At 48.3% G+C, this 25,401-nt stretch overlaps 1 protein-coding gene and 2 pseudogenes across 1 annotated transcript; 2 read left to right on the forward strand and 1 right to left on the reverse strand.

The window, feature by feature from the left end:
• LOC114079051 (guanine nucleotide-binding protein subunit alpha-12-like) overlaps positions 1-4,924 on the forward strand; it is a 36,806-nt pseudogene extending 31,882 nt beyond the window's left edge.
• Positions 4,925-14,203: 9,279 nt separating this feature from the next.
• Positions 14,204-19,571, reverse strand: LOC139702893 (archaemetzincin-1-like). Its single transcript, XM_071605447.1, has 3 exons — positions 19,533-19,571; positions 16,423-16,599; positions 14,204-14,749 (listed from the first exon to the last, which is right to left on the reverse strand). The coding sequence occupies exons 1-3, from the start codon at positions 19,569-19,571 to the stop codon at positions 14,204-14,206; spliced, it is 762 nt and encodes a 253-aa protein (XP_071461548.1).
• A 1,095-nt stretch (positions 19,572-20,666) lies between these two features.
• On the forward strand, positions 20,667-23,266 carry LOC139702894 (serine/threonine-protein kinase pim-3 pseudogene; annotated as a pseudogene).
• Positions 23,267-25,401: the final 2,135 nt, after the last annotated feature.

Genomic DNA, 25,401 nt, shown 5'->3' on the forward strand with positions numbered 1-25,401 from the left:
TTAGAGCCCAGAAGTAGCTTTAACCCCTATTGAAGCTGAGAAACAAATCAGGCTTTTTGTTGTGAGTCAGGCTTCAGATTGTCAGCTGCTCTCCACTGTGGGTATTGGTTACCAAGCACAAGTGGGAGGAATCCAAAATGGGTGTGGGTGTGCACAGATGTGTGTCCCCATAGCTGTATTTGTGTGGAAGTGAAGCTCTTCTCTGAAGAGGCAAGTGAGCAATTAGTTATTTTCTGTATTTCTGGGACCACTTGTAACTCTGAACCACAGAAGTTGATGTCTCAGCTGCTGTACATCCACCCAGTGCTCTTTGTGCCAGAAATGGTCTGGGCTTCTCTCCCAGCCACCTGTGTAGCAGATGGTATCCAGTGTGGCAAGACAGTTTTAAATGGCACAATGGCAGCCATTATTGTCAGGTGAGGTCTTTCCATCTTCTATTTTAGTTTCTTCTTATCACAATGCATTTGAGAGGCAGTTGAACAAGCCTTTCTGAAGAACATGACAGGAAACCCAGTGTCCGTCAGCTTCCTCACAGTGTTAGAGTTAGACTGAGAGACTCATGCATGAAAACTTAGAGACACTGGTTTGTACATTAGAAATAATTGTATTCACCTATTCATTTGTTGATGTTTTATTTCTTACTGGTTCTCATTTTTCTGCATTCTCTTTCTTCTAAGAAGGAAGAATACAGCTAAGCACAGGCCTACGCTGCCAGCAGCTCAAAACAGTGAGTCAGGAGGATCACAAGTTCAAAGCAAGCCTCAGCAACTATCAAGGCTCTCAGCAATTTAGCAAGACCCTGTCTCAAAATATAAAAATAATAATAATAATAATAATAAAAGGGCGAAGGATGTGCTCAGTGGACAAACATCCCTGGGGTCAATCCCTGTTATGAGAAGAAAAAAAAAAGGAAGAATACAGACAACCAAACCAAAGGCAAAAACAAAGTTTTCTAAGACAAGAAAATTAAATATACTGCAGACTAAATTTAAATAGCATTGCAAAACCTAAATGAAGTCATAGTAAGGTTTTGGAATGTTATGTTGTAGAAGTGAGAAACAAAGAAGATATCTATTGTATAGAAACAAAAAGAAAAAGATAGTCTGCCTCACCCTGCAGAGCTGAACCCAAGAAACCTGTGAGGGGAAGTGGATTAAGAAAAACACACACACAGATGTTGAGCTAGAGCTGGGATCTGTTGCACTGTGATGGAGAAACGCAACTGAAGAGCTGGCCCAGCAAGTTTATTTACATAGGATCTCATAATCAAGAAGTTAAGGACTATGGAGGCATTGTGTTCTTTGTGCACTAGAAGATTACAGGGCTAGAAACATTCTTGTAGGTGTTCCACTTTGCAATGCTTGGAGCTTCCTGCAGCACTTCAGGTGGCCCATTGTCCGAGTTACTGTTAAGCCACCAGCTCAGAAGTAGCCGCGCTAGTGAAACATTGTGGTTGTCTTGTCAGGCTTAGAATTCTTCTAGCCTCAGAAGCTCTGTGCCTGATTACCAAGGTTGAGATTGATAAGACTCTTGCACAGAGCCTCTTTGGGAAGGGCGTCACCATAGCAACAGAGCATCCTGTACCTTGCACAGAAACATTCCTAGGCAGCAGGTGCACCACAGCCATGAAGCAACCAGGGATCCAGTCTCAGTCACCATACTCTTTGGAGTACAGTGACTTCTGGAGAAGAAACTAGATGAGATCTTCCCATGGGACTTGGCAATAGAGCTTCTGATCATTCCTCCTCAGATTGAATGAGCCTCCATTCATTTTGAAATGAGGCATTCAGTCCTTTTTAACTTTGTTTCAAAGTGAATGTATAACTCTGCAAATTTGTTTCTAGTTTTTGGTTAAACTTCTTGCAAAGTTAGGGTAACTTTTGCCTTCACCCTTTCCTTTTGCCATATTTTGGTTCTTATTTTCTCCTGAATGTCTCCTTGTCCTGTATTTTACAGAACTACTTCCTTAGTAAGCAGGACACCAGGAAGGCCACCAAGGAGATTGTGGAACATGACTTCATTGTTCTTAAAAACCTTCTTAAGATGCTGGATGTGGGTGGCCAGCGGTCTCAACACCGAAGTGATTCCAGTGTTTAATGAGAACATGTCAATCCTGTTCATGATGTCCTCTAGCTAATACAACAAGGTTCTCACAGAGGACAGGCACACCAACTGGCTGATGGAGTCGATGAACATCTTTGAGACTATCATCAACTGCTCTTCTTCAACATCTCCATATTTTTTTTTCCTCAAGAAGGGGGACTTTCTGGTGGAGAGTGTGAAGATGGTCAGCATCAGGAAGCACTTCCTGGATTTCAAGGGCAACTTTACCAACTGAGGACGTCCAGCAGCACTTGGTCCAGTGTTTTGTCAGAAAGAGACAAGACCACAGCAAGCTGCTGATCCACCACTTCACTTGTGCCATAGACACTAAGAACATCCGCTTCGTGTTCCATGCTGTGAAAGACCCGATCCTGCAGGAGAACCTGAAGGACATCATGCTGCAGTGAGAGGAAGCCCCCTCGTGCCTTTGTGAGGCAGCCTGCGTGGCTGTTGGCACTTGTGGCCTGTGTGGTCCTGCAGGACTTCTCAGATCCACGCCGTCGAATACCTGGCTCAAGAACGCTGGGCTCCAGCCCAGCCACGAGCTCTAGGCAAGAGGACGTGGGAACTCCATGTGAGCTACTGATTTGGGGACTAGCGAAACTACTGAAAATCCCAGTGCTCACATTGGTGTTAATCTGCAATACCTAATAACACAGCCTTCTTTTTACAGGAACTGCATTCCTTTCCTGACACAATTTAATCGAGGATGGTGTGTGCGCACACATTCTCTCTTTAATGACTAAAACACAAAAACCAGCTGGCCTTGCACATGGCTTTTCTCTCTAACCTCTGAGTCTTCACTGAGACTAACCCAAAAGCTTCGCCTAGTGGTAGCTTGTAGAGATGCATTGCCAGTGCTGCTGGGCACAGTGCCTGCTGGCCCTCCATCTCTGGCGCAGGGCCTGAGTGCCACCTCCCAAGTGAACTCACTGCCTTTAGAACTTGTGCCAATGTCCTAAGCGCCCCCAGTCCAGGTATATTAGGTTGAGCCGAGGATCTGTGTCAGGGTCCCCACTCCCTTCCATGGAGGACGAGGTTGAGAGCCATGGACCTGCCTTAATGCCCCAGCAGCAGTGTGGAGTGGGGGCAGCCCTGGGCCATGGCTGTCACTCCCTTCACATGCTCACAGTGGTGCTTTTTTCTCCTTACCCTTCTTCCCCACTTAATGGCACAAAGACACATAAACCAAGTGGCCTTGCAGATGGCTTTTCCATCTTACTTGCAAGTCGTCTTCTGACCCAACATTTGCTAGCATGTGAGTTTCCTTCTTTGGGAAATAGTGGGGATCTTCTTCTCCTTCTGGAAGCTGGCAAAGGTACGAGCTGCAGCCGCAGCCTTTGATCCTGCTGCAGCTGCTCGGGGAGTTCTGTCAGCTGGCCCCCCTAAACCCCCAGACCCTGCAGATGGCCTGTCCGCCAGCATCTTTGGGCAGTGGCTTCTTTCTGCCTCATTCCTGCCGGGCCTCTAGCTCCTATGACTGTGCACACAGAGCAGCAAGTGCTCAGAGTGCACACTCGCCCAGGAGGACAGAAGACTGCCATGCTGACGGGCTGGTACATCTAAGGGGCCTCCTGGTGACTCACTGTGTTCAGAATGCCCTGTACTCCAAACTGCCCCTCTGAGCATCAGTCGGGGTGGGGTGGACAGCTTTTCTTGGCACTTAAAACAAAGGTGAAAGTGGCACCAGTGTTGCTGGGGTTTACTAACATAGCTGAGAGCCCTGTCCTGACACCACGCTGCTCCTGACCGTGTGTCCCTTTTGCCTCTCACGCTTGGCTCATTTCAGCAACCAGATAATATGAGTCTTGTGGCAGATGCTAAACCAGAAAGGGAGGGAAGGCCTGCTTGAAACGTCCTATTATCACCACACTTCAATTATGATACCACATGAGACTCTCCCTTGTGGTGCTCAACGGTCTGTGTCAGAGTCTGCTGGGTTTGGGCTCTTTTCTTTAGCTGAAAAGAAATAGTTGCTTTTTTGTGCTGCTTTCTATAACTCTTCAAGCAGAAAGGATGTGACCTCAGGGTCACATAGTGCAGATGGCCTTATTTAAAGGAGATGAGTAGCCTTGGTAGGGCTCATCAGGATGGACTCAGGTCACATCTTCAGTTGGGCACAGTGAAGAAGGGCCTGGTCCATGGCACAGAGAGCTTTCCTTACCTTCTCAGTTCTCTGTGTGCCCCACGTCTATTAGGATTAAGAGCCAGGAGGGGAGCAAGCCATTCTCCACGATGTTGGGGTGCTCTCCCTGGCTCTGAAGGCTTCTGCCGCCGTGGCTAGGGTAACCAGTGGCATCGCCATAGCCAGCCTGGGCAGCAAGAGCTCTTCCCTTCCAGCAGTCAGTATGTGTGCCTGTCACTTTCAAACCTGGAAACATGTGAGTGATAGCACGGGCAACTTTGCTTCACTGAACAGAAAGCCATGGGTAGCCAGAGGCCAGGGTCCTCATGCAGCTCAGCCTCTGTCCAGGCACCTTGGCTACGGCCCCCGCCAGCTGAGCCTGGACGGCCTTCTCTTTCTAATTGGGGTGGATTAGGACACCTTTAAGGACATCCCTACTATGAACTCTGTGAAGTGTTGTCATTGGAGAAGGAGATAACTGTTTGCAAGGCCAAACTGAAATCATTTACAATTTTTCTACACATAGATTGTAGTTCTTTTTGTCTCCAAAACCTTAAGCTTTTGTATTTTTTTATTTTAATTTCACTGTTACCCTTGACTGTTGTCTTTTTTAATTGCAATGTCGAAGAAGCAGGAGGTATTCGTGCCTCATCTATTATTGCAAAAAATGTAACAATAAACTTCCTCAAAATAAGACATCTTCCTCATAATTCTGCTGTTTACACAAAAGAGCACATGTCGGTTTTTAACTGAAATATATACTTTAACTCTTTCATTTATAGAGAAATTGTTTCAAAGATTTTGAGCCATAGCTCTGTAATTTATAGAGATGTCTAGAATTTTTATTCTTGTGATTTTCCTACTTCTTTGACAAAAGAAAAATTTGTCAGAGTATTTTAATTCCAACATCAAAACATAATGTTGAAACAATCTGATTAGCTGTGACTAACTTGAAAGTCCCTGAACACCTTACTAGTTATGCTCTAGGTTAGAGGCACTGGTTGGGGCCAGTGGATGAGGACCAGCCTGTCACGCACCAGTGGATGAGGACCAGTCTGTCACATACCCGTGGTGGCCTTTGCTGGCAGGGTCTGCCTTGAAGACCCTAGTCTCTAGAATTTGGTTAAAATAAATTCTAAAGTTTTTTTGCTGAATATAAAATATCACTCAGCATTCAAAACCAACACTAGTTTTAATTTTTCAATCCCAGAAGTTCAGAGCAAATAACTCCCATCCTAATTTCATTTGAAGATTGCTATTTATTAATCAGTTTTACTTCCACATCCCAAGTCTGGCACATAGGGGAGCAGCCATAAATGTTGCTCTGAACTAAAGCCTCTGGGCACAACTTTAAAGCATATAAAGGCAGCACATCAGAGTGAGACACCCTACTGTGCAAGATCTGGAAGCCCCAAGGGGAGGGATTTGATGACTGACTAGAGAAGCCCCAGAGAATGGCAGGGTGGGAGTGTTGAGGTGGAACCCTGTGGGTGACCACTCATGAAGATGAACGCTGAGGTCATCAGTATGGTTCATAGCCAGAGCTTTCTTGTGCTCCGGACTCCACTATAACTGGCTCTCCGCTAATTGTCTCTTGCCCTAAAAGCAGGTTTCTAGAAAGAGGACTGGGGCTGCTGCTCAATGCCATTGTCTGTGTGTGGCCAGGTGTCTGGAACTGACCACAAGTGAGAAAAGCAGAAACTTCCCAGAGGGATTCCCTCCAGGGGCACACTGGGTCCTGGGCTGTCCAGGTGGCTGTGGGATGCACTTGGGCACTGCCCACGGCTGCCCAGATTCAAACATCATATATATGGATTCCTACTGGAGAACTGGGAGATTCAGATGCAAAGCCAGGATTGAGGGCCACAACAGTACACACACTTGAGGTTCCTTCCAGGCTTGTGGAACTGTGATTAGCACAGTGAGGACTGCTACCCACCCAGCCTTCCCCTGGCTGTGGCCAGCAGCCTGCCTCAGGAGGAAGGTGGGTTTTCTTTCACTGGGTGTGACCATAGGAAACCCTTGCAAATGAGTAGTTCTCTGTGTGTCGCAGCCCTGCAGATTTTTGGTGCCATTCTCTCTAAAGAACCTCAGGTGTGCTTAGCAACTCAGACGTCAAAAATTGCAGTGACCTGTACCTCAATATCAGAGCAGTAGTCAGTTCTTGTGCCTCTTCTGCTCATACCAGCTGTCGGGCTGAAAAAGTTTCCCAGGTTCACCTGCACGTTGGCAGCCAGAAGCTCATCAGTCCCTGGGGGTGGGTGAAGGGTGCTGAACTGGGGGCCAGGGGCCGGGGGAACCCATTCACCTATACACACCATCACATGGGGAGTTCACCTGCAGGGTTCAACAGGCCTAGTTAGGAGAAACTTAGAGATAGATTTTCATGGAGCCTGTGACTCTCTAGAACCTTGGAGAATTACCTTTGGACCTTATGCAAATTGATTTAAAGCATTCTAAACATCCTTCTTAACTCCATTAGAACTAAGTGAAACCAGTTGGCCTGTTACTGGCTGTGGCCCCAGGTGATCAGGAAGTTCAGTGTTGATATGCCCAGACCCCATTCAGAACCACTTAGTCCTGAGCCCACTTTCTCCGTGCTTGGTTTGTCACCCATGGAGAGCAGCTGTGCATGCTGGAAGCTTGAAGCCCCAGGTGTGGGATGAGGTGGGGGTGGCATGTAGCTTTGGCACCTAAGCATTCATGACAAAACAGCAGGGAGCTGTCAGGAGTCTTAAGTGCTGAGAGCCTGATGCTCTGCCTTGGGCTCCTCCCTGGGAAGCACCGATGTGCACCAGAACTGCCCAGACGGGGCCACTGCACTGCGACAGGTAAAAAGTGTATTTCCTACCTTGGTGGTTAGTTAGCAGGTTCTGTAGATGTCATTTTGATGAATCTATTAAAAGTTTCCTTAAACGACATGTGTCTTCCTGATGGGTCGCCTCCCATCAAACAGCCAGTTGCCACCCCACAGGCTACTACCGTACAGCGTGCCCCTGAATGTGACCATCCACTGACTGTGTCAAAGCCGAACAGTGACCTGGGTGGATCTTGAGTGCAGGTGTAGCTGGGTTCACAGGCTTTGGGGTAAATCTCCATCTTCGGTCTGACACCGCTCCTGAAGCAGAGGTGTCTGTGGCCTCACCGTGGACAGAGTGCATGTGTCAGGTGCATGTGTGGGCAAGTGAGGTAAGCGGGTGCCCCGTGCCCAGCTCTGACCCAGCCCCTCTCCTGTGTTTCCTTCGCTCTGCCGCCTTCCCCCCCAGGTGCTGAACACTGGCTCTTCCTCATGCCCTGGAGCAGTCTCACATCCTACCCGGTGTTTATTCAGCGACAGTCAGCCATTTTTCAACTTAATAGCCCTCAGAAGCACAGGCCTGTAGGTGTGGGCGAAGTATGAGAAGTCAGCAGGACGGTTGGGCCGGCAGGGCCGAGGGGAAAATGCTCCTGGTGACGAGAGCGCAAGCATATGAGGTCCCCCACCACACATGCCCCTTTTTGTTAAATCACATCAAAAGCCTCAACCCTGGCTCAAAAATATGGAAACGTGAGCACTGATGAAGTGACAGTTTAATAGGTCTTTCTAAGACCTCCAGCAAATGACTGAAGATGGGAGGCGCCTGCTGGTCACTCAATGTATGGATGTCCATGAGGACACGTGGCCAGGGCTCCCAGCCCATCCTCAGCAGTACAGCAAGAGTGACTCAGAGGAGGCCTTGTACAGGGACGAGTGGACCATCCATCCATTGCCACAAGCAGGAGGAATGGCACCTTGTAGAGGGACTCCCGTGGGAGCCTGGCATTCCAAACAGGAAGCACTGACTGAGCTGAAATGAGGACTTCTCCCATGTCACTTACACTTCTGATTTGGGCTTACAGCAGTATTGAGATGTAACAGGGAAGCACTCTAGAAAATCTGGATAACACAGAACATGCTGTGTGTCGGTCACCTGTGGTCTCAGTACTGATTCCTGAATTTAGGTGGACTTAGGAACAGTGCCCTGTGAGCAGGCAAGCCGTCACCACAGGAGGCCTGTCACAGCCAGGTGCTGCAACCAGGGCAGGGGACTTCTCCTGGGACACCCCACCACCACCTTTTATGAGCACCTCTCCTGCTTGGGGTCCATGACTCTCAAGAGCCCCATGTAAAGTGACTGCTTCAGGGAGATGTGATGGGAAGGCAGCAGCAGCAGGAATGAGAGGGAAGTCTTGACATTTAGACCGCTGCCCTCACAGCCCCAGCAGCTTCCATTCTGTCCCTTCAGAGCTGGATGGTGCCATGCTGACACCAGCCCTGCCCTGCCCTGCCCATCCACTAGAGGGACCTGTGGAGCCCCTGGTGGGACATGAAGGAAATGCCGTAGGTCACTCCCAGGCCCGATCTCATTCAGAAAAACAAAACCTTTTCATGTTTGCTCCCGCCCTACTCCTCTCCTACTGCCCACTTGGACCGTGACTGGCACCCTCCACACCCCTGCCAGTCATTCCAGTGACCCCCAGGGAAAGTGTGCTTTCTCTCCACTGGGCCCTCATGTGCTGTCCCCTCTTCCCAGGGGCCCCTTTGACAACCTCTGTTTCCTGGTCTCTGGGACTCCCTGTTTAACAAAACCAGGGCAACAGGCCTGCCCATGAGGCCACGCTCCTCCAGGGCATCAGCACTGATGGGCTGACCACAGGGACCTCCACCGCTGGGCCTGATTGGCCTCCGCACTGTGGGCCCAGCTGGGCGCTGACCACAGAGCAAGCCCAGTGAAAGCAGTTCCTCAGGTGAAAAAGGCCAGCAGTCGAGAGTGGTCAGCAACATGGCCTTCGTGTAGGTGGGTGTTGGAAGAAACAGGAAGTCATGTTCCTGCTCCCCAAAGGCCCCCTGAGGAGGAGTGGCTTCCAATTGATCCAAGCTGCTTTGCATGGCAGGTGGGTGTGTGTGCCCAAGAGTCGTGGTCCTTGTGAGCTCCTGCTGACCACAGACCCGTTACAGCCCCAGAAACAAACTACAGATGGTGGTAAAGTTCATAAAGAAACAGAAGGTGCATGTGGAGCATGGGGGCAAAGCGGGCAGACACGTCACCTTTGCCAAGAAGTAGCATTTGTGCTTCAACCAGAAAACCAGGCACCCGTGGGAGACAGGCACCCTATGCCAGGAAGGGGCCTGGGTGGGACACAGTGTAAGACAGCACATGCCGTGAGGGGTGGGACATTGTGGCTGGGGCCAGAGGAGGAGCGGAGAGCCCAGGTGCAATGGCCTGGCCCATGTCAGGAATGAGTGCAGTGTTCACTTGCAGGCCCAGGTTGTGGCATCTGGGGTGGCCTTGCTCATGGGCCTGGCTGCTCTGCTTTATGGTTAAAATGGAGAGTTGGGATCATCTGGGAGAGGGTCTGAGGGTGGACAGGTTGGTAAGTTACCCTGGTGGAGCTGTTCCTTGCAGGAAGCAGGTCTCTGCAGCCCGCCAGTTTTTTGTGAGTGTTCTGGTTGCCTCTGACCATCACTGGGAGTCTGGGAGTCAGGGATTAACTGAAAACCCAGTAACTCCTAGATAATTCTTGGAAATTCGTTTTTAAATCAAACCCCTGACTGAAGCTTATTTTTGTTGTCTTCTTACCAAGAAGCTAAGCTCAAAAATAAGCCTGTTGGGAGCTGGGGTGGTGGCTCAGCAGTAGAGCACTCGCCTAGCACATGCAAGGCCCTGGGTTCTATCCTCAGCACCATATAAAAATAAATAAAGTAAAAGTACTGTGTTCAACTACAACTAAAAAAATAAATATTTTTAAAAAATAAGCCTGTTGTTTTGGGTTCTTGTGGATTGAGGTGATGCTGGGAGAGGAAAGGACAGTCAGCCATTCCCACTGGCTATCTGCATTTATTCTAGTAGCTTTCGAAAGCTGAGGTCCTTTACATGAGGCAGGGGGCTTTCCCTGATTCCTCAATTACTCAGGAGTGTGTGTGTCTTTGGCAGCCTGTTGTTCTAAGGGCCATAAATTCCTTGGTTTTTCATCGAAACCAGGTCCTTCTGTGTTTCTCCCATCTTTTGGGATCAGGCTCATGGGCTCACAAAATAAAACCAGTTCTGGGAGCCACTCTGTGCAGGCCTCTCCCCGGACAGCACCTGTGTCCTTCCAGCCTGGCTGGAGCTGCTCCAGGGGAGCCACAGAGAAAGCGACCTCCATCCTGCAGATCTGAGCACGTCCTCAGGAAACCCTGCTGCTCCATCCACTGGGTGGCGGCATCCTTCCTGGGGATTCACCCTCTTTCTAGAAGCAAGTCCACAGAGCCACAGCACCCCGGGCTCTGTTGTGGTTGGCACCTAAGAGCACTGCCACCCACCCCATGTTCCTTGGGGAGCTTCCTGGTGATATCAGGAAGTGTCTCAGTGCTGAGGTGCAGCCCCCCCAGATGCCTGTGCCACCCCCACTCTGCTTCCTGCTCAGACACATCCAGTTTGCTTCCTTCCCTAAGGAGCCTGTGGAACATGGTGGGGAAACGAAGAGGCTCCCTCTGGGGCAAAGGAGCCTGAATTTGGTTCCACCACCACTGAGGCTTGGGCAGGTCACCAAGCTGCATCTCAGCCTCCACAGCCACAGAGCAGATGTCAACAATGACATGTGCCAACACTGTTTTGAGAATTGAGGGTGATGGGCATGCAATATCCCCTGGTCCTCAGAGGGACCCCCTAAGATGTGGAGAATCAGCAGCTGATCCTTCTGAGGCCTGGCTGTCCCTGACCCTTGGGTCTGGAGAGTGGCTGGTCTTAGGATTGTGGGTAGACCTTCTATAGGTGGGCATATACCTTGAATATTGTAGCATGCCCTTTGAACTTGGTGGCATCTAAATTTGAACAGAGCCTTGCCATTATTTATTTTTTTTAATAATGTTATTGTGGCTTTGGGGGAGTTTTGTTTTGTTTTGTTTTAGTTTAGTTTGGTACTAGGGATTGAACTCAGGAACCTCCACCACTGAGCCACATCGCCAACCCTATTTTGTACTGTATTTAGAGACAGGGTCTCACTGAGTTGCTTAACACCTCACTTTTGCTGAAGCTGGCTTTGAACTCACGATCCTCCTGCCTCAGCCTCCCGAGCTGCTGGGGTTATTGTGTTTTTTATACCTTTATTTAATTTATTTATATTTTATATAAATAAATAAAATAAAGGTATAAAAATAGAGGATTGAACCCAGTGCCTCACATAAGCTAGGCAAGCGCTCTACCACTGAGCCACAACCACAGCCCCACCATTAGTTTCTTGACTCAGCCAGTGCTTGTCTGTGCTTTAAGCCCTCTGGAGAGTTCTTTCATCACAGAGGGGTCTGTATCAGATGTCCCATGGGCTGGCTCACAGGACAGCACCCCTTTTCAGACTCAGCCCTGGAAATGGGGTGCAGAGCTACACTAGCTCTCCTGCTCTATGAGGGTTCCCACCATGGGCAGGAGTGAAATGCTTCTCCCCTCCTTGGATGGCGAGTCTGGGCTTTGGGTAGAAAGAGGGATCTGCTCCCTCTGTCTAGGGCCTCTCCAACTTGGCCCCTGGTCAAAGCCTGGGGAAGGGCGTGTGCAGCCAGGGGTTAGATGTTCTATGGAAGTGACATGTCGTGACCCTGAGCCTGGAAAGGAACATGTGGACCCAGGGCTCGATGTCCTAGTGACACAGGTGACGTGTCATGACCCCAAACTACTTAGTTCCTCTCAAGCGCCTCCAGCTTGACCAAGACGTGCCAGGCTCTTGGAGGATCTGTCAACCTGTCCTCATGCACCCCAGGGACCCCTGAGGAGCAGCTGAGTCAGCTTGTGCGTTTCTTTGACATTTTAGATGCCATGGCCCCGGGACCCTGCAGACCACACCTGTCAACACCACAGCTGCGACATCTCCAGCTCGAGTTTAGGAAGGTCTGTGAGCCCCACTTGGCTCCTCCTCTCCTTACCCTCCTCCTGTGGTGACTGTCCCATTACCCTTCGCCTGTCAAGGACAGAACCTGGGCCAGCGTGTGAGGAGGGAAACATGGCAGAGGAAGCTGCTTTTCAAAACGTCCTCCCAACACCAGTCTTCAAAAGCCTCTGGGTGAAGCTTCTGGCTTTAGTGGTTTGCTGCCTCCCACCTCCACGTGCCCTCTTGGGACTCATGACAGTTGGGAGCCAAAGGCCAGGGGCGGATGACCCTGATGGCCTCCTGCCCTCCATCCACACCTGGCTATTTGTCACCCCCATTAAATCTTCCGCCACTCCAGTAACTCGCCTCTTGCAGAGGACAGAAGAGTGGCCTCAGGTAAGACCATGTGGCCGTCATGATAGTGAAACCCAGGCCACCAACACCAACCACGGCCAGCTTCTCATGAATGGCCACAATGTTATTTCCCCAAGTGGTACGTCCTTCCAGAAACTTGCCACACCTCCATTCAGAGGTAGCGTCTGTGTCCCTCCCAGGGACCTGCAGGGGCCTCAGTGACTGCCCAGCAGGGTGAGGCTCTGACATGAGGCTTAGGTAGAGCCCCACCTGCCTTAGGAAGGCCACAGCTACCCAAGGCTTGGGCGTCGAGGCCCAGCTGTGCTCCCTGCTGGCAGACACGGGCAGCTGCATGAGCCGTAGCGTGAGTCCCTTCATCTCATTGCAAGGACAACCTGGACCATGGGACACCTGTATGAGATGGCAAGAATGGCCTGGGGGCCTGGGGAGGGTGCCGATACTGCGTCAGAGCTTTTTGCTTCCAAGCTCAGATGACCTTAACCCTTTGCATTTTTCTGGGCCTGGGACCTGCCCTTTGCCCCGCAGTAGTGTCACAGTCACAAGGCAGCTTCAGACTCCCTCTAGGTCTATATTTGTAGTTTTTTCTCAGAAACAATTCGAAACTGTCTAAGCTTCCTGTTCTTGCCTCTTTCCAGTGAGGAAAAGCCAGGACCCCACCTGCTTCACTCTGCAGGATCCTACTATCTCAGGCTGGGACATTTGATAGTGATAAAAAGGTCACTTTGAGGGGGTGGGAATCAAATGAGGCAGGAGGACAGATTCAAGGCAAGGCCAGCCTTAGCAACTTAAAAAGACCTTAAGCAATTTAGTGAGGCCCCATCTCAAATAAAATAGGGCTTGGGATGTGGCTCAGTGGTTAAGCACCCTTGGGTTCAATCCCTGGAACCAAAAAATGAAAGGGTCACAGACAATGCCACGTGTGGACGGTGTCCTAACCGCTCTCAGGAATGGGATAGAACTCAGCCAAAAAGACATCACTGAAGACATGAGCTGCACCCTGCTGGCACCAGCACAGGCACCTGGTGGCCTAGTACAAACTGACCCCACATGGCACCACCGCGGCCTAGTGCCCACTGACAGCACAGCCACCTTGGTCAGAAAACAGTCCCGAGAATGGGGCTGCAGTGTGTTTTCACCACTGAGTGACAGCAGGCGACCTCAGGGGATAAGGAGGCTCCACCCTCCTGCCCCTTAAACTTGCAGGTTAGACACCTGCCTTCCCGCAGTGTGGGTCCAAAAGGACAGACCCCCGTGAGTCTCAAGCTCAGAGACAAAACAAAACCCCACGGCTTCCACTTTGAGGGGACCCTGGAGCCCAGTTAGTTAGCAGCAGCACAGCCCATGTCCCAGGGTCACCACTGGCCTGGATAACTTTTTGAGCTCCAACCGGAAGTAACCAGAGGGAGCAGCAGGCCCAAAGCCCAGCCTGCAGGGAGAAGGCAAGCGCACAGCTCCCCCCTGGCCCTCAGACCACGGTGGCGCCCAGGAGAGGGGCGGGGTGCTCCCCAGGCTGCAGGCTACTCTGCCATGGGGGCCCTGGGACCAGGCTGTGCTTTGGGGTAAGCAGTCGGCACAGGGACCCAAGGAGCCAGCTAGAAGCAGCCTCCTCATTCTGAGGGCTTCTGTTAGCGCTGCTGGGCTCACCATGCCCTTGGTGGCTGGACAGCAGTGGTCAGTTGGTGTCCTGGGGAGAGACGTCAGGCGCTGACTTTTCTGCAGGGGACAGGCCATCTTGCTGCACTAACTACCCCCCTCCCAGCGGCAGGGGGAGGACTCGGCCTTGGGGAGTCTGCGTGTGCTCAGCCGCCGCCTCAGGGAGGAGAGCTTGTCCCCCAGGGCCTTGCGCAGCCCTGCACTGTCCCTGACACAGGGCAGGTCTTGCCTGGTAGCCGGGAGTTGCCCTGTGAACATCTCCCACCAGTCCAGGGCATCCACGGCCCTGTCCACCTGCACGAGCTCCTCCTCGGCCACTTCCCGTTCCAGGGCCTGGATACATGTGGCCAGCCACCGTCCGTGCTCCTCGATGGCCTCCACAGGGCCCTCAAGCTTCGGCAGAGCCTCTGAGGCCACCAGGGAGCTCTGCCCATCCTCGGGTCCCTCAGGGAAGGCATGACTCCATGCGTCAGGGGTGAGGGGCTCTGATAGGCTGGTGACAGGCTCTGAGTCGCTCTCACAGCACATGCCAGAGTCTGCGCTGAAGGGTGGGGTGTCCTCCGACATAGATGGCTCTCCTGCCTCCTGGCAGGGCCACGAACCTGCTGCTGCCTGGGTCCAGGTGTGGAGTCTCTGCGAGGGAGAAACAGGCTGAGTTCTCTCTGGTGGGCACTTGTCTGGCCAGCGAGCAGCCCGAGGACCCAGCTGCATTCAGTCACCTTGAGGCCCGTGGCAAGCTGATGCCACCTGGGCCCTGCTGCCCAGCACTGCTGGGGACTGGAGTCCAGGCTGTGCCACAGCCAGACGTTCCAGGTCCCAGGAGCCTGCTGTTCACGTTTCAGGAACTGGGCACCTCTTGCTAACCCAGACCTTCCTCAAAGCTGATGATTAAAGTCAGAAAATGTTAAGGCAAAAGAAACACTCAAAACACATCACCCCTAAATGTTTCACCATGGCCTCCCATTACCTGTGCTCCTGAGGTCCCCTGTGTGTGCCATGTCTGCAGGATGGGCGTCACAATGAGCAGCACTTTCCAGCTCTGCTCAGTCAATCAGTGGACACTGGCCGGCACCACAAAGCTGGGCTTTTTCTTTGAGCAGAGACACTGGCCCTGGGTGGCTCCATGGCTCTTAGAGTCCTTGGGCCATCCCAGGACATGTGGGAAATCTCCTGCATAGCTCCCCACCTACTACAGTCATTGGCCCACCAGGTCCCTGAGCCTTGTCCTAAGAGGGGACTGGCTGCCCCCAATGGCCCAGCCATTTCAGGGAGCACCATGGGAGGAGAGGCTGCACCCACCACCTCAGCCCTCAGAGCTCACCCAGGGTCTGTTGAACACCACACCCCCGCCCTCAACTGGGTAAAGTTCTAAAAGTTCCCATCAGATGGTTGAATGAGCCCCAGATGAAGGACACAAGTAAGAAATCAAACCCTTTCACAGCCAGAGCTGTCTTCAATTCCCATTTCTCAGCCTTACCAGGACAATAAGAGCTGCCTCCAACCAAGCCCTTTGCCTGTGCCCCCGTGACTGGGCAGCTGGCCCATGCAGGGTGTCTCCACAAGTGACAACCACACCAGCTGCCCTGTTCTGCAGCGACACAGGCTCCTGGCTCCCCACTAGGGAAGAGCTGTCCCTCTGCTCCCAGGGGAGTCAGTGCTATAATCTGAAAATACCTGGCCTCTACTTCAGGCCTCCAGCATCACAGGGGACTGTTCTAATACGTCCAGGTGAGAACCCCATCCCACCAGGGAATTGTGACACCAGGGCAGGCTGAGAGCCACTACCCTGCCAGAAACCTGCATGAGGAAGGGACTCCCCAGAACCATAAGAGTCCGGCCTTAAACCCAGGGAAGTTCTGACAACAAGTTTTGGTTTTCAAATTGATAGGTCCTGTGCCTCCATTGAAAATTTGTTTTCAGCCAAAGGTGGATTTAAAGAGAAATAAAGAGAGAGTGAAGTTTCTGAGTTTACAAACAAATCTTCCCATGGAAATAAGAAAGGGGACCGTGCTCTATGGCCATGCCATATACTACCAACAGAGGGCAGCATACCCCTTGCCAGCACTGCCAGAGGCAGGAGCTCCTGTTGAGGACTGGATTGGTCTGGTTCCCTCTTCCTTCTAGTGACCCACAAGTCAGCCAAAGTGCCCCAAAGTGCTGGGGGCTTCCACTTGTCAAGCACCTGCTAAGGACTGGATCTGCCATCAGGGAGATCTGTGAGGTCCTGGAGGAGCAGGACACAGCACAGGTCCTCTGCCTGTGTGTGGCTTCCCCTGGGCCAAGTCGGCAGCCAGGGCAGCGCTCACCTTGTACCTCTCAGCGAGCCGGAAACTCAGGACTTGCTGCAGCTTCCTCAGGCAGATGGGGCAGAGGTCTGGGGGCCACTGCAGGGCTTCATCCAGGCTGAGCGCCCCTTTCATGAGGCAGCGGAACCAGCGGCAGCTCCCCAGGCCCAGGAGGTGGCAGAGATTGTGGCATGTGACCTGAGGGGGAAGGCCACCAGCCTTGCCTCAGAACCTTTCCCTCTACAATAATCAGCATGCATATGTGTCTAAATTATGCTGTCTTTAATTCTTTTGCTTAAACACTGAGGAGCACCATAAGTAGATCATATTTCCTTTTTTAATTTTATGAGGAACCTTCATACTAATATCCATGGTGGATGTACTAATTTACATTTCCACCAACAATTGTATATTGTTTCCTCTTCCCCTGTGTCCTCACCCTCATTTATCATTATTTCTATTCTTGACAATTGCTATCCTGACTGGGGTGTGATAAATCTCAGTGTAGTTTGATTTGCATTTCCCTGATGGCTAAAGGTCCTCAAACATTTTTTTTTTCATATAATCATTGGCTATTTGTACTTTTGAGAAGCATCTGTATACTTCCTTTGTCCTTATATTGAATGAGTCAATTTTTGGGGCTTTTGGTTTTTTTTGAGTTCTTTATATATTTTGGATGCTACTGTACTGTCAGAAAGGTAGCTGGCAAATATTTCCTCCACCCTGTAGGTTCTCTCTTCATGCACTTAATTATTTCCTTTAATGTGCAGATGCTTTTTAATTTGATGTCACTCCTTTTATTTATTCTTGGTATAACTCCCTGTGCTATACAAGTACTTTTCAGGAAGTTGCTGCCTTTGCCTATATGTTGTGTTTTCCTCTAGCAGTTACACAGTTTCTATGTGTATACCTAGGCCTTTAACCCACTTTGTGTTAACTTTTGTTCAGGGTGATGTATAAGCATCTAGTTTCATTCTTTTACAAATGGGTATCCAGTTTCCCTGGTGCCGTTTATTGAAGAGACTATGTTTTCTCCAGCAGATGGTTTTGGTACCTTTGTCATGAATCAGAAGACTATCTCTATATGGGTTTGTTTTTGTGTTGTCTATTCTATTTCATTGGTCTACATGCTTGTTTTTACAAGCTGTTTTTGTTACCATGGCTCAGTAGTATAATTTGAAATTAGGTTATATTGATGCCTCTAGTTGTGGGCAGCCAGTCTGAACGATTTTGCATTCTCCTTCCCTGAGTAGAGGGGCTCTGACTCTTACTCTGTCTTGTAGTGACCTGGACATTGCCCTGGTCCCAGAAGTTCGAGGAGAGGTCTTCAGATGTAAGTGCATTGCCCCATGGATTGAGCTTTGATTCTGAGATTTATTAAATTTATCCCCTGATTGCTTCAATCATTCAAAAGTGTATTTTCAAATTCTATTTGTGGGGCTGTGGTTGTGGCTCAGCGGTAGAGTTCTTGCCTTGTATGCATGAGACCCTGGGTTCGATCCTCAGTACCATATAAAAATAAATAAATAAAAGTGAAGATATTAAAAAAACTCTATTTGTTTGTATAGTTTCTCTACCTTTTCTTGCTGTTGATTTCTAATTTCACTCTATTATGATCTGATATAATGCAAACAAATTATATGAACTTTTTGTATTTGCTAAAAGTACTTTGTGGTATAAAAAATGAACTACTGTGGTATACATTCCATGAGCAGTTGAAAAATAAGTGTGCACAGTTGTTGGATGAAATATTCTGCGGCAAAATGGGGACACAATTTCCATAAAATCTCCAACTCTGTAAACACTACACCATCCCCTCTTGGAGTCAATCCCTCTAGTTCTCTGCTGTGAGTCAGAAGTCAAAGGGTAGACCCTGGGTATGACTTCCTGGAAGTTTCTCTGGGATCCCCCAATAAAGCTGGAGAGTAAGAGGAGCATGCCATTCTTTTCTTCTCTGAGAGGACCTACTCCATCCCTTGAGAGTACTCCTTTTTTCTCTTTCTTATCCTTTCTAATAAATTCATGCCTGTTACTCTAAGCAACATGTCAGAAATTATTCTTACATGATAGAAAGGATTGGAGTATGAAGGTTGTGTCTCTAAACTGCCTCAGTTTCATGGCAGTCCCCAGCCCTGTAACAGTGTTTCACTCTTAAAGCTTTTCAAATCTCTTCTTTTTCTGAATCTTTGGTATTTTAATTATAATGGATCATGGAAAGGTTCTTTTCTGGTCATGCCTATTTAGAGTTCTAAATGAACCCAGTTTCTTCATGTCCAACTCATTCCCAAGCTTAGTTTTTCTGTCAGCCTTTTTTGCCACTGTGACTAAATGACCCAACCAGAACAACTGTAGAGGAGAAAAGGTTTATTCAGGGGCTTATGGTTTCAGAGGTCTCCATCCATAGATAGCAGGCTCCATTCCTTGGGGCTTGAGGTGAGGCTTAATATCATGGCAGAAGAGTGTGGCAGAGGGAAACAGCTCAGATGGTGATCAGGAAGTAGAGAGAGAGACTCCACTCTTCCAGATACAAAATATATACCCCATAGTCACGCCCCAGATAAACCTTCCTCCAACTACCCCACCACTTGCCTCCAGTTACCACTTAGTTAATCCCATCAGGGATTGATTAAATTATTGTGTTAAGGCTATAACCCAATCATTTCTCTTCCAAATCTTCTTGAATTGTCTCACACATGAACCTTTGAGGGACACCACATCTAAACCATAAAAATTAGGGAAATTTTCTGCTGTTATTTCACTGAATACATTTTCTGCACCATTAGCCTCTATCTCAACTCCTTCCTCAAGAGCTATGAGTCAAAAATTTGATTTTTAAATTTTGTCCTAGAGTGCTTGTATATTCTGTTTATTGGTTGTAATTTTGTTCTTTTCCCTGCACTCCTGCTGGTGAGAAAAGAGGCTGCCTGCTGTGCTCCAACCAGGAGGGAAACCACACATTTCCACCTCTGAGAAACCAGAGATCAGGAAGTTCCTTCAGCTGACCAAAAATATTCCCACAATGTAACTAAACCCTGAGAGACTAAAATAGCCACAAAGAAAAGTTTACCTGAAGCATTCAGGCTCTCAATCTCAAGGGAGAAAGCTCCCATTGTTGTTGGCTGGGAAGATACCCAGTATTTCATATCCGTAGTGGTGAAGGTAAAATCCATGGAGGTTTTTTTTGTCTCTACATCCTAAAAGTGGAAGAGACCCTAGAGATCCAGACCTCCTGCTGAGACCAGCATCTCTCCAGAAATAGAGGATGTGGATAAATTCACAAAAACCTATCCTGGAGTTCCAAAGTTAGGTCAAGACTAAACCCCAATTACTGGAATCTCCAATTTAGAAGTTTTTACCACCCCCAACATAGAAATACACAGCTTGTCAGTATACAAATGGTGCTATCACACCATATATCAGGAGTCTAGAAACTGAGATCTACTACAAACAGCTATGCCTCCTAGACACAAAAGCTGGCAGCTAAGTGAGGAACATAAAGACAATGGGTCTGGAAGACCTACCTATTTGTGAGAGTGGTATAGTAAATTCATCCTCTATTACTGCATTGGGATCTATATGTCCCTTTCTGTCTCCTAAGGGTTAGTATTTTGGAACCATTGTGACAATGTGAGAAGTGGTGGTATCATTATGTGGTGAGACCTGCTGGCAAGTCAATAGGTCACATGGCAATGACCTTGGTAGAAATTAAGATAGTCCTCATGAAAAGTCTGGTTATTGCTTGAGCGATGGTATTTATGAGAGCAAACCTGATCCCTTATGTTCGAAGACTATCTGTCTCACCTTGAAATCTCTCTTTCACATGTGCTTCCACGATCTATCAGGTGATGCAGCTTAGGGGCCAGTACTGATGACATTCTGTTTGCAAATTTTGTAATCAAAGCTATGAACTAAAATTGGCTCTTTCCTTTATGAAGTACTCAGCCTTGGGTATTTTAATACAACAAGGAAAACTGACAAACCCATTGGATATCCAGCTTGCCGAGCACTATTTATTAAATAGAATGTCCTCTCTCCTTGTTTGTTCTTGTTCACTTTGTTGAACATCAATTTTCCATGAGTGAGTGGATTTATTTCTGGGCTCTCACTTCAGCTCATTGGTCTATGTGCTTGTATTCAGTATACCATAGAAGTTTTGCTCTCTTTCTGAATTTATATTCATCACTTCTCATTTATTGCACCCATTGTGTTAGATCCTAAAAAATGTGGAGAAAATTTAAAGGAAGCATTAACAAGTTGGATTAACAATGGTAAAGAAGGTAATTTTCACATTTTTGAACAAAGTTTCTTTAAATTATGAAGTATATGGAATTTCAAAATTCACCAATGCTTGTTTTATAATATTTTGATACCATTTTAATTTTAGAAATTTCATTTGAACATGTTATCCAGAGGCTTTGAGGTAGCAAATAAGAGGAAATAAATGATTTCATTCCTTAGCTCAGGGCCCACTAAAAAATGTTGCCACAGGCTTTTCATTACTTCAAGTTGCTGTAATAGCTAAAAACAGAGATTCTATTAGTAGGAGAAAAAACATCGATGCTACCCTCACAGCAAAGGGACTGGTCCACTGTAACTACAGTTGGGAAGATTGGGAGTTGTTAGAGGTCCAACCTAAGGAAGTTTTGGGAAAATTATATATATATATATATATGTCAATTTTTGAAACCTACATAAATAATGATAGATGAAGACATATATTTGAATGATGCTCAGACACATGTTCAGGTAGATTCCCAAGGGGCTACTCTGAGACATAGAGACCTCTGTTAGTGTTAGACTGATGAAACTTGGCTGTAATCTATTGCTTGTTACGTTTATTTGCCTTTTTCCCTACAGTGAAAACATAACATTTTGTGCCACTCCCAAGCTAAACTATTTGTTACAGAATTAATAATATTAATAGTAATATTAATAATAACCAAAAAAGAACTAGAAACCAAGGTCCTCCCTATCCTCCATGCCTCAAATGGTGCCTAAAATGTAAATGAATTTAATATTTTTGATGTAAAATTATGTCAGTTTCCTCTCTCTCTCTCTCTCTCTCTCTCTCTCTCTCTCTTTCTCTCTCACCAGGGATTGAACCAAAAGGGACTTAACCACTGAGCCACACTGGCCAGTCCTTTTGTTTGTTTTTATTTTGAGACAAGGATTTCTAAGTTGCTTAGGTCCTTGCTAAGTGGCTGAGGCTGTCTTGAACTTGTAATCCTCCTGCCTCATCCTTCAGAGCCACTAGGATTACACTGCACCCAGCTGCCAATTTCTTTTCTGAATAAAAAAGCAGTGGATGCCCTTTATAAGATATTATAAAATATGGAAGAGTAAATAAAAATTATCCTCAACACCACTCCAAAATAAACAATTTGTTGCAAGGCAACAAATATATACACACACCCATACATATACATATAATCAAGCCAGGTGTGGTGGCACATGCTTGTAAGGCAGGAGGATGGCAAGTTGAAAGTCACCCTCAGCGACTTAGCGAGGTCCTAACCAACTTCGTGAGACCCTGTCTCTAAATAAAATATATACAAGGGCTGGAGATGTGGCTCAGTGGTAAAGTGCCCCTGTGTTCAATCCCTGGTACAAAAAAAAAAATCAATCATGTTACATAAATAGATGCAGTTATTATTTAACAATTAAAAATTTTAAAAATAAAGAAAAAATAGAAAATCATCAAGAATCTTGGAAAAACATAATCAGGGAAGTTATTCATCATCCAACAAGAAAAAAAAATATTTTTATACACACACTCTCGATGAAATCATTGAAGGGAAAAATTAAATCATAATGGAAATAAAAATAAATCAAAGAAACTTAAGATAGAAAAGTAGATCCCCAGGAATTCAAATTATAGAGCAATTGGCACATTATTAGAACTCAAGATTATAAAGCACTGCCTCAGGCCGCAGTGCAGGCGTGCAGCGAGCCCACCCGATCCGATCCACCTGGTCGACCGCGGCCGGGAGGCTGCCCTCCTGCGTCCGCGCCGCCGGGAGGGCGAGAGGCGATTGAGAGCGCGAGGCCGCCACCGCAAGGCTGCTTCCCAAGTTTGGCTCCCGGGCGCACCCCTGCGAAAATCCTACAACCAGCCAAGGCGGACAAGGAGGTGTACCAGATAGGTTCCGTGCTGGGCAACGGTGGCTCCAGCAGGTTCTATGCGGGCAGTGGCATCACTGACGGGCTTCCGTGGCCGCGAAACACTTGGTGAAGGAGCGAGTGACAAAATGGGGCAGCCTAGGCGGTGAGGCCCGGACCCTGGAGGTGGTGCTGCTGCCGGTGGTGCGCGTGGCTTCAATTGCCTGTTGGACTGATTCCAGCGGCCCGACAGCTTCCTTCCGGTGCTGTAGCAGTCTGAGCCAGCACAGGACCTCTTCGACTTCATCACGGAGCCCAGCGCCGGGGAGGAGCCGCTGGGCGCCGCTTCTTTGCGCAGATGCTGGTCGCCAAGCACCATTGCCAGGGCTGCGAGGTGGTGCACCTGCGCTCTGGAGAGCTCATCAACTTTGGCTCAGGTGCCTCCACTCAAGGAAACTGTCTACACCGACTTTGACGGCCCCTGGGTGTACAGCCCCCCAGATTGGATCCGCTACCACCACTAACACGGGCACTCTGCCACCGTGTGGTCCCTGGGCATGCTGCTGTACGATATGGTGTGTGGCAACATCCCCTTTGAGCAGGACAACGAGATCCTCTGTGGTCCCCTTTCTTCCCAAGGAGGGTGTCCCCAGAATGCAAGCAGCTCATTGAGTGATGTCTGTCCCTGTGGCCTTTCAAGCAGTCCTCACTGGATCAGATCGCTGCCCACCCCTGGATGCTGGGGGGGAGAGAGGGGTGCCCCTGAGAACTGTGACCTGCAGCTCTGATCTCTGGACACTGACCACGGGGCCAGCATCACCTCCAGCAGTGACAGCTTGTGAGGAAGAGCCTGGATTCCACGCTGGGGATCTGGGCTTGGCTTGGCCACTATTCCAGAATACTGACTTTTCCTCTTCTTGGGCTGTCTCCTAAAAATTCAGTGACCTCTGACTCCTGGTGACCTTTGCCCTTGGCACCAGGCCTGTTTCCTTTGCTTTGAGGGCCTTTTTGAAGGCTGGTCCTTGGAACTGGGTTTTCTGAAGCTCTTCTGCCCAAAAATGGCTCAGGGCAAAGCAAGGTTCCACCTGCCTTGGATGGATACTTAAACCAGACACTTCTCCCACTCTGCTGCCCCATAATGAGAGGCAGCCTTCTCTTCTGATGGTGTGTGACCCAGAGTACCCACCAGTGGGCACAGGGTCCCCAAGCCAACCTCCTGGTTTCCAGTCTAGGCATGTTCCTATACAGGCAATGCAAGGGGGCTCTGCTGCCCACTTCCCACTGAGCTGTGTTGGTGCATGCCAATGTCATTTATTTATGGTGTGACTCCCCTGGAGGGCACCCCTTCCTGCCCAGGGCCATTTATTCTTTTTTTTGGGGGGGGGTACCAGGGATTGAACTCAGGAGCATTCACCACTGAGCCACATCCCCAGCCCTATTTTGTATTTTATTTAGAGACAGGATCTCACTGACTTGCTTAGCACTTCGCCATTGCTGAGGCTGGCCTTGAACTCTGGATCCTCCTGCCTCAGCATCCAGAGCCCAGGCCTTCACCACAGGCCTTCACCACAGTGCCCCCCATTCTTTAATTTATTTGTTGAGGTTACTTCCTCTGAGAAGCCCTCCTCCAACCCCCTGGTGTGGCCAAGGGCAGGCAAGGGGGTAGCTGTGTGGTCCTGACCATGGTTCCTGCACCTGGAGTTGATCCCCAGCCCTGCCTTTGTCTATAGGAGGAGGAATTGATATAGTGGCTACCTTAATGGGAGTGGGTGATTCTGCCACATTTGGCACTCTGCCAGGGTGTGGGCTTTAAATTATTGAGCTTGTACAGTCTGCTTGCTGGTTCTGAAGGCTGGGGGTGGGCAGAGTCTCAAGCCCTTATTTTATTTTAGCAGCCATGTTTCTGTGACCCCAGTGTGAGCAGGCATTGAGGAAATGCAAGATGTCTGGAGATGATATTTTTATACAGGTATTTCAATTAAATTCTTTTGTACATAAAAAAGTAAAGTTGGGAATATTCCATGTCTGTCATTCATTATAGTGCAGTGAAATGGGCACTTTTGTATAGCCCCCCCTGCTGAGATTTTTTTCTTTCTAATTTCGTGGGTTTTGTAGTTGCTCAACTAGCAAGATAAAAACTCTGAAAATACAAATGATGTTTTAACTATGGTAAATAATAACTTGCAACTAATACAGATACATGTATATTATAATGCATACAATTTTATAGATATTGGTCAACATAAGAATAAGATGGTCCTCCAGATAATTCCGTTTCATGTATGATTTCTTAACATTTCAAACTGCATTACAACCTACAGTTTGGAAAAATAGTTAAAGGTAAAATAGAACATCCTAAAAGGTGAATAAATTATGCTATAAAAGTATTTGCAAATGCTCTTGAGAAACCAATTTTGTACTGCTCATTGGAAATTCAGTGTTTTCAGACCAAACGGTCATCTTTGATATGGAGCACCTTAAGACTTCACCAAATATAAAATGCTTGATGAAATATGAGTTCTAACTACAGATAACTGTGTCCATTTTGCACATGGTAAATATCACTTGGACAGATGAGAACTCACAGGCCAAAGGACCAGCAGGTGCATGTGGTCTCCTGAGCTCTAGGCCACATGCAGAGACTGCACTTGGACTGGAGTATACCTGAATGTCTAGCATTTCCCTGTTGTAGCAAAAGACCCTACACCTCTCCTAATCATACTATGTTGTTGTTATTATTGTTAAGTTTTCCAGTTCTGTATATATTTTGAATATTATTCTCCTGTCAGAAAACTAGCTGGCAAAGATAGTCTCCCATTTATAGGCTCTTATTAATATTGTAATTGTTTCCTTTGCTGTGCTGAAGCTTTGAAGCCATCCTACTTATCATTTCTTATTTTA

Source organism: Marmota flaviventris, chromosome 19 (assembly GCF_047511675.1).
Source record: "Marmota flaviventris isolate mMarFla1 chromosome 19, mMarFla1.hap1, whole genome shotgun sequence".
NCBI classification, from domain to species: Eukaryota; Metazoa; Chordata; class Mammalia; order Rodentia; family Sciuridae; genus Marmota; species Marmota flaviventris.

Bases quoted from the DNA above. Each gene is read 5' to 3' on its own strand.
- LOC139702893 (XM_071605447.1), bottom strand. From the start codon at position 19,571: ATGGATTTTACCTTCACCACTACGGATATGAAATACTGG. The intron at 16,600-19,532 runs GTATCTTCCCAG...CTTCCCCCTCAG, and splicing joins CTACGGATATGAAATACTGG to GTCACATGCCACAATCTCTG. The intron at 14,750-16,422 runs GTGAGCGCTGCC...TCTCCCTCGCAG, and splicing joins GGCTCGCTGAGAGGTACAAG to AGACTCCACACCTGGACCCA.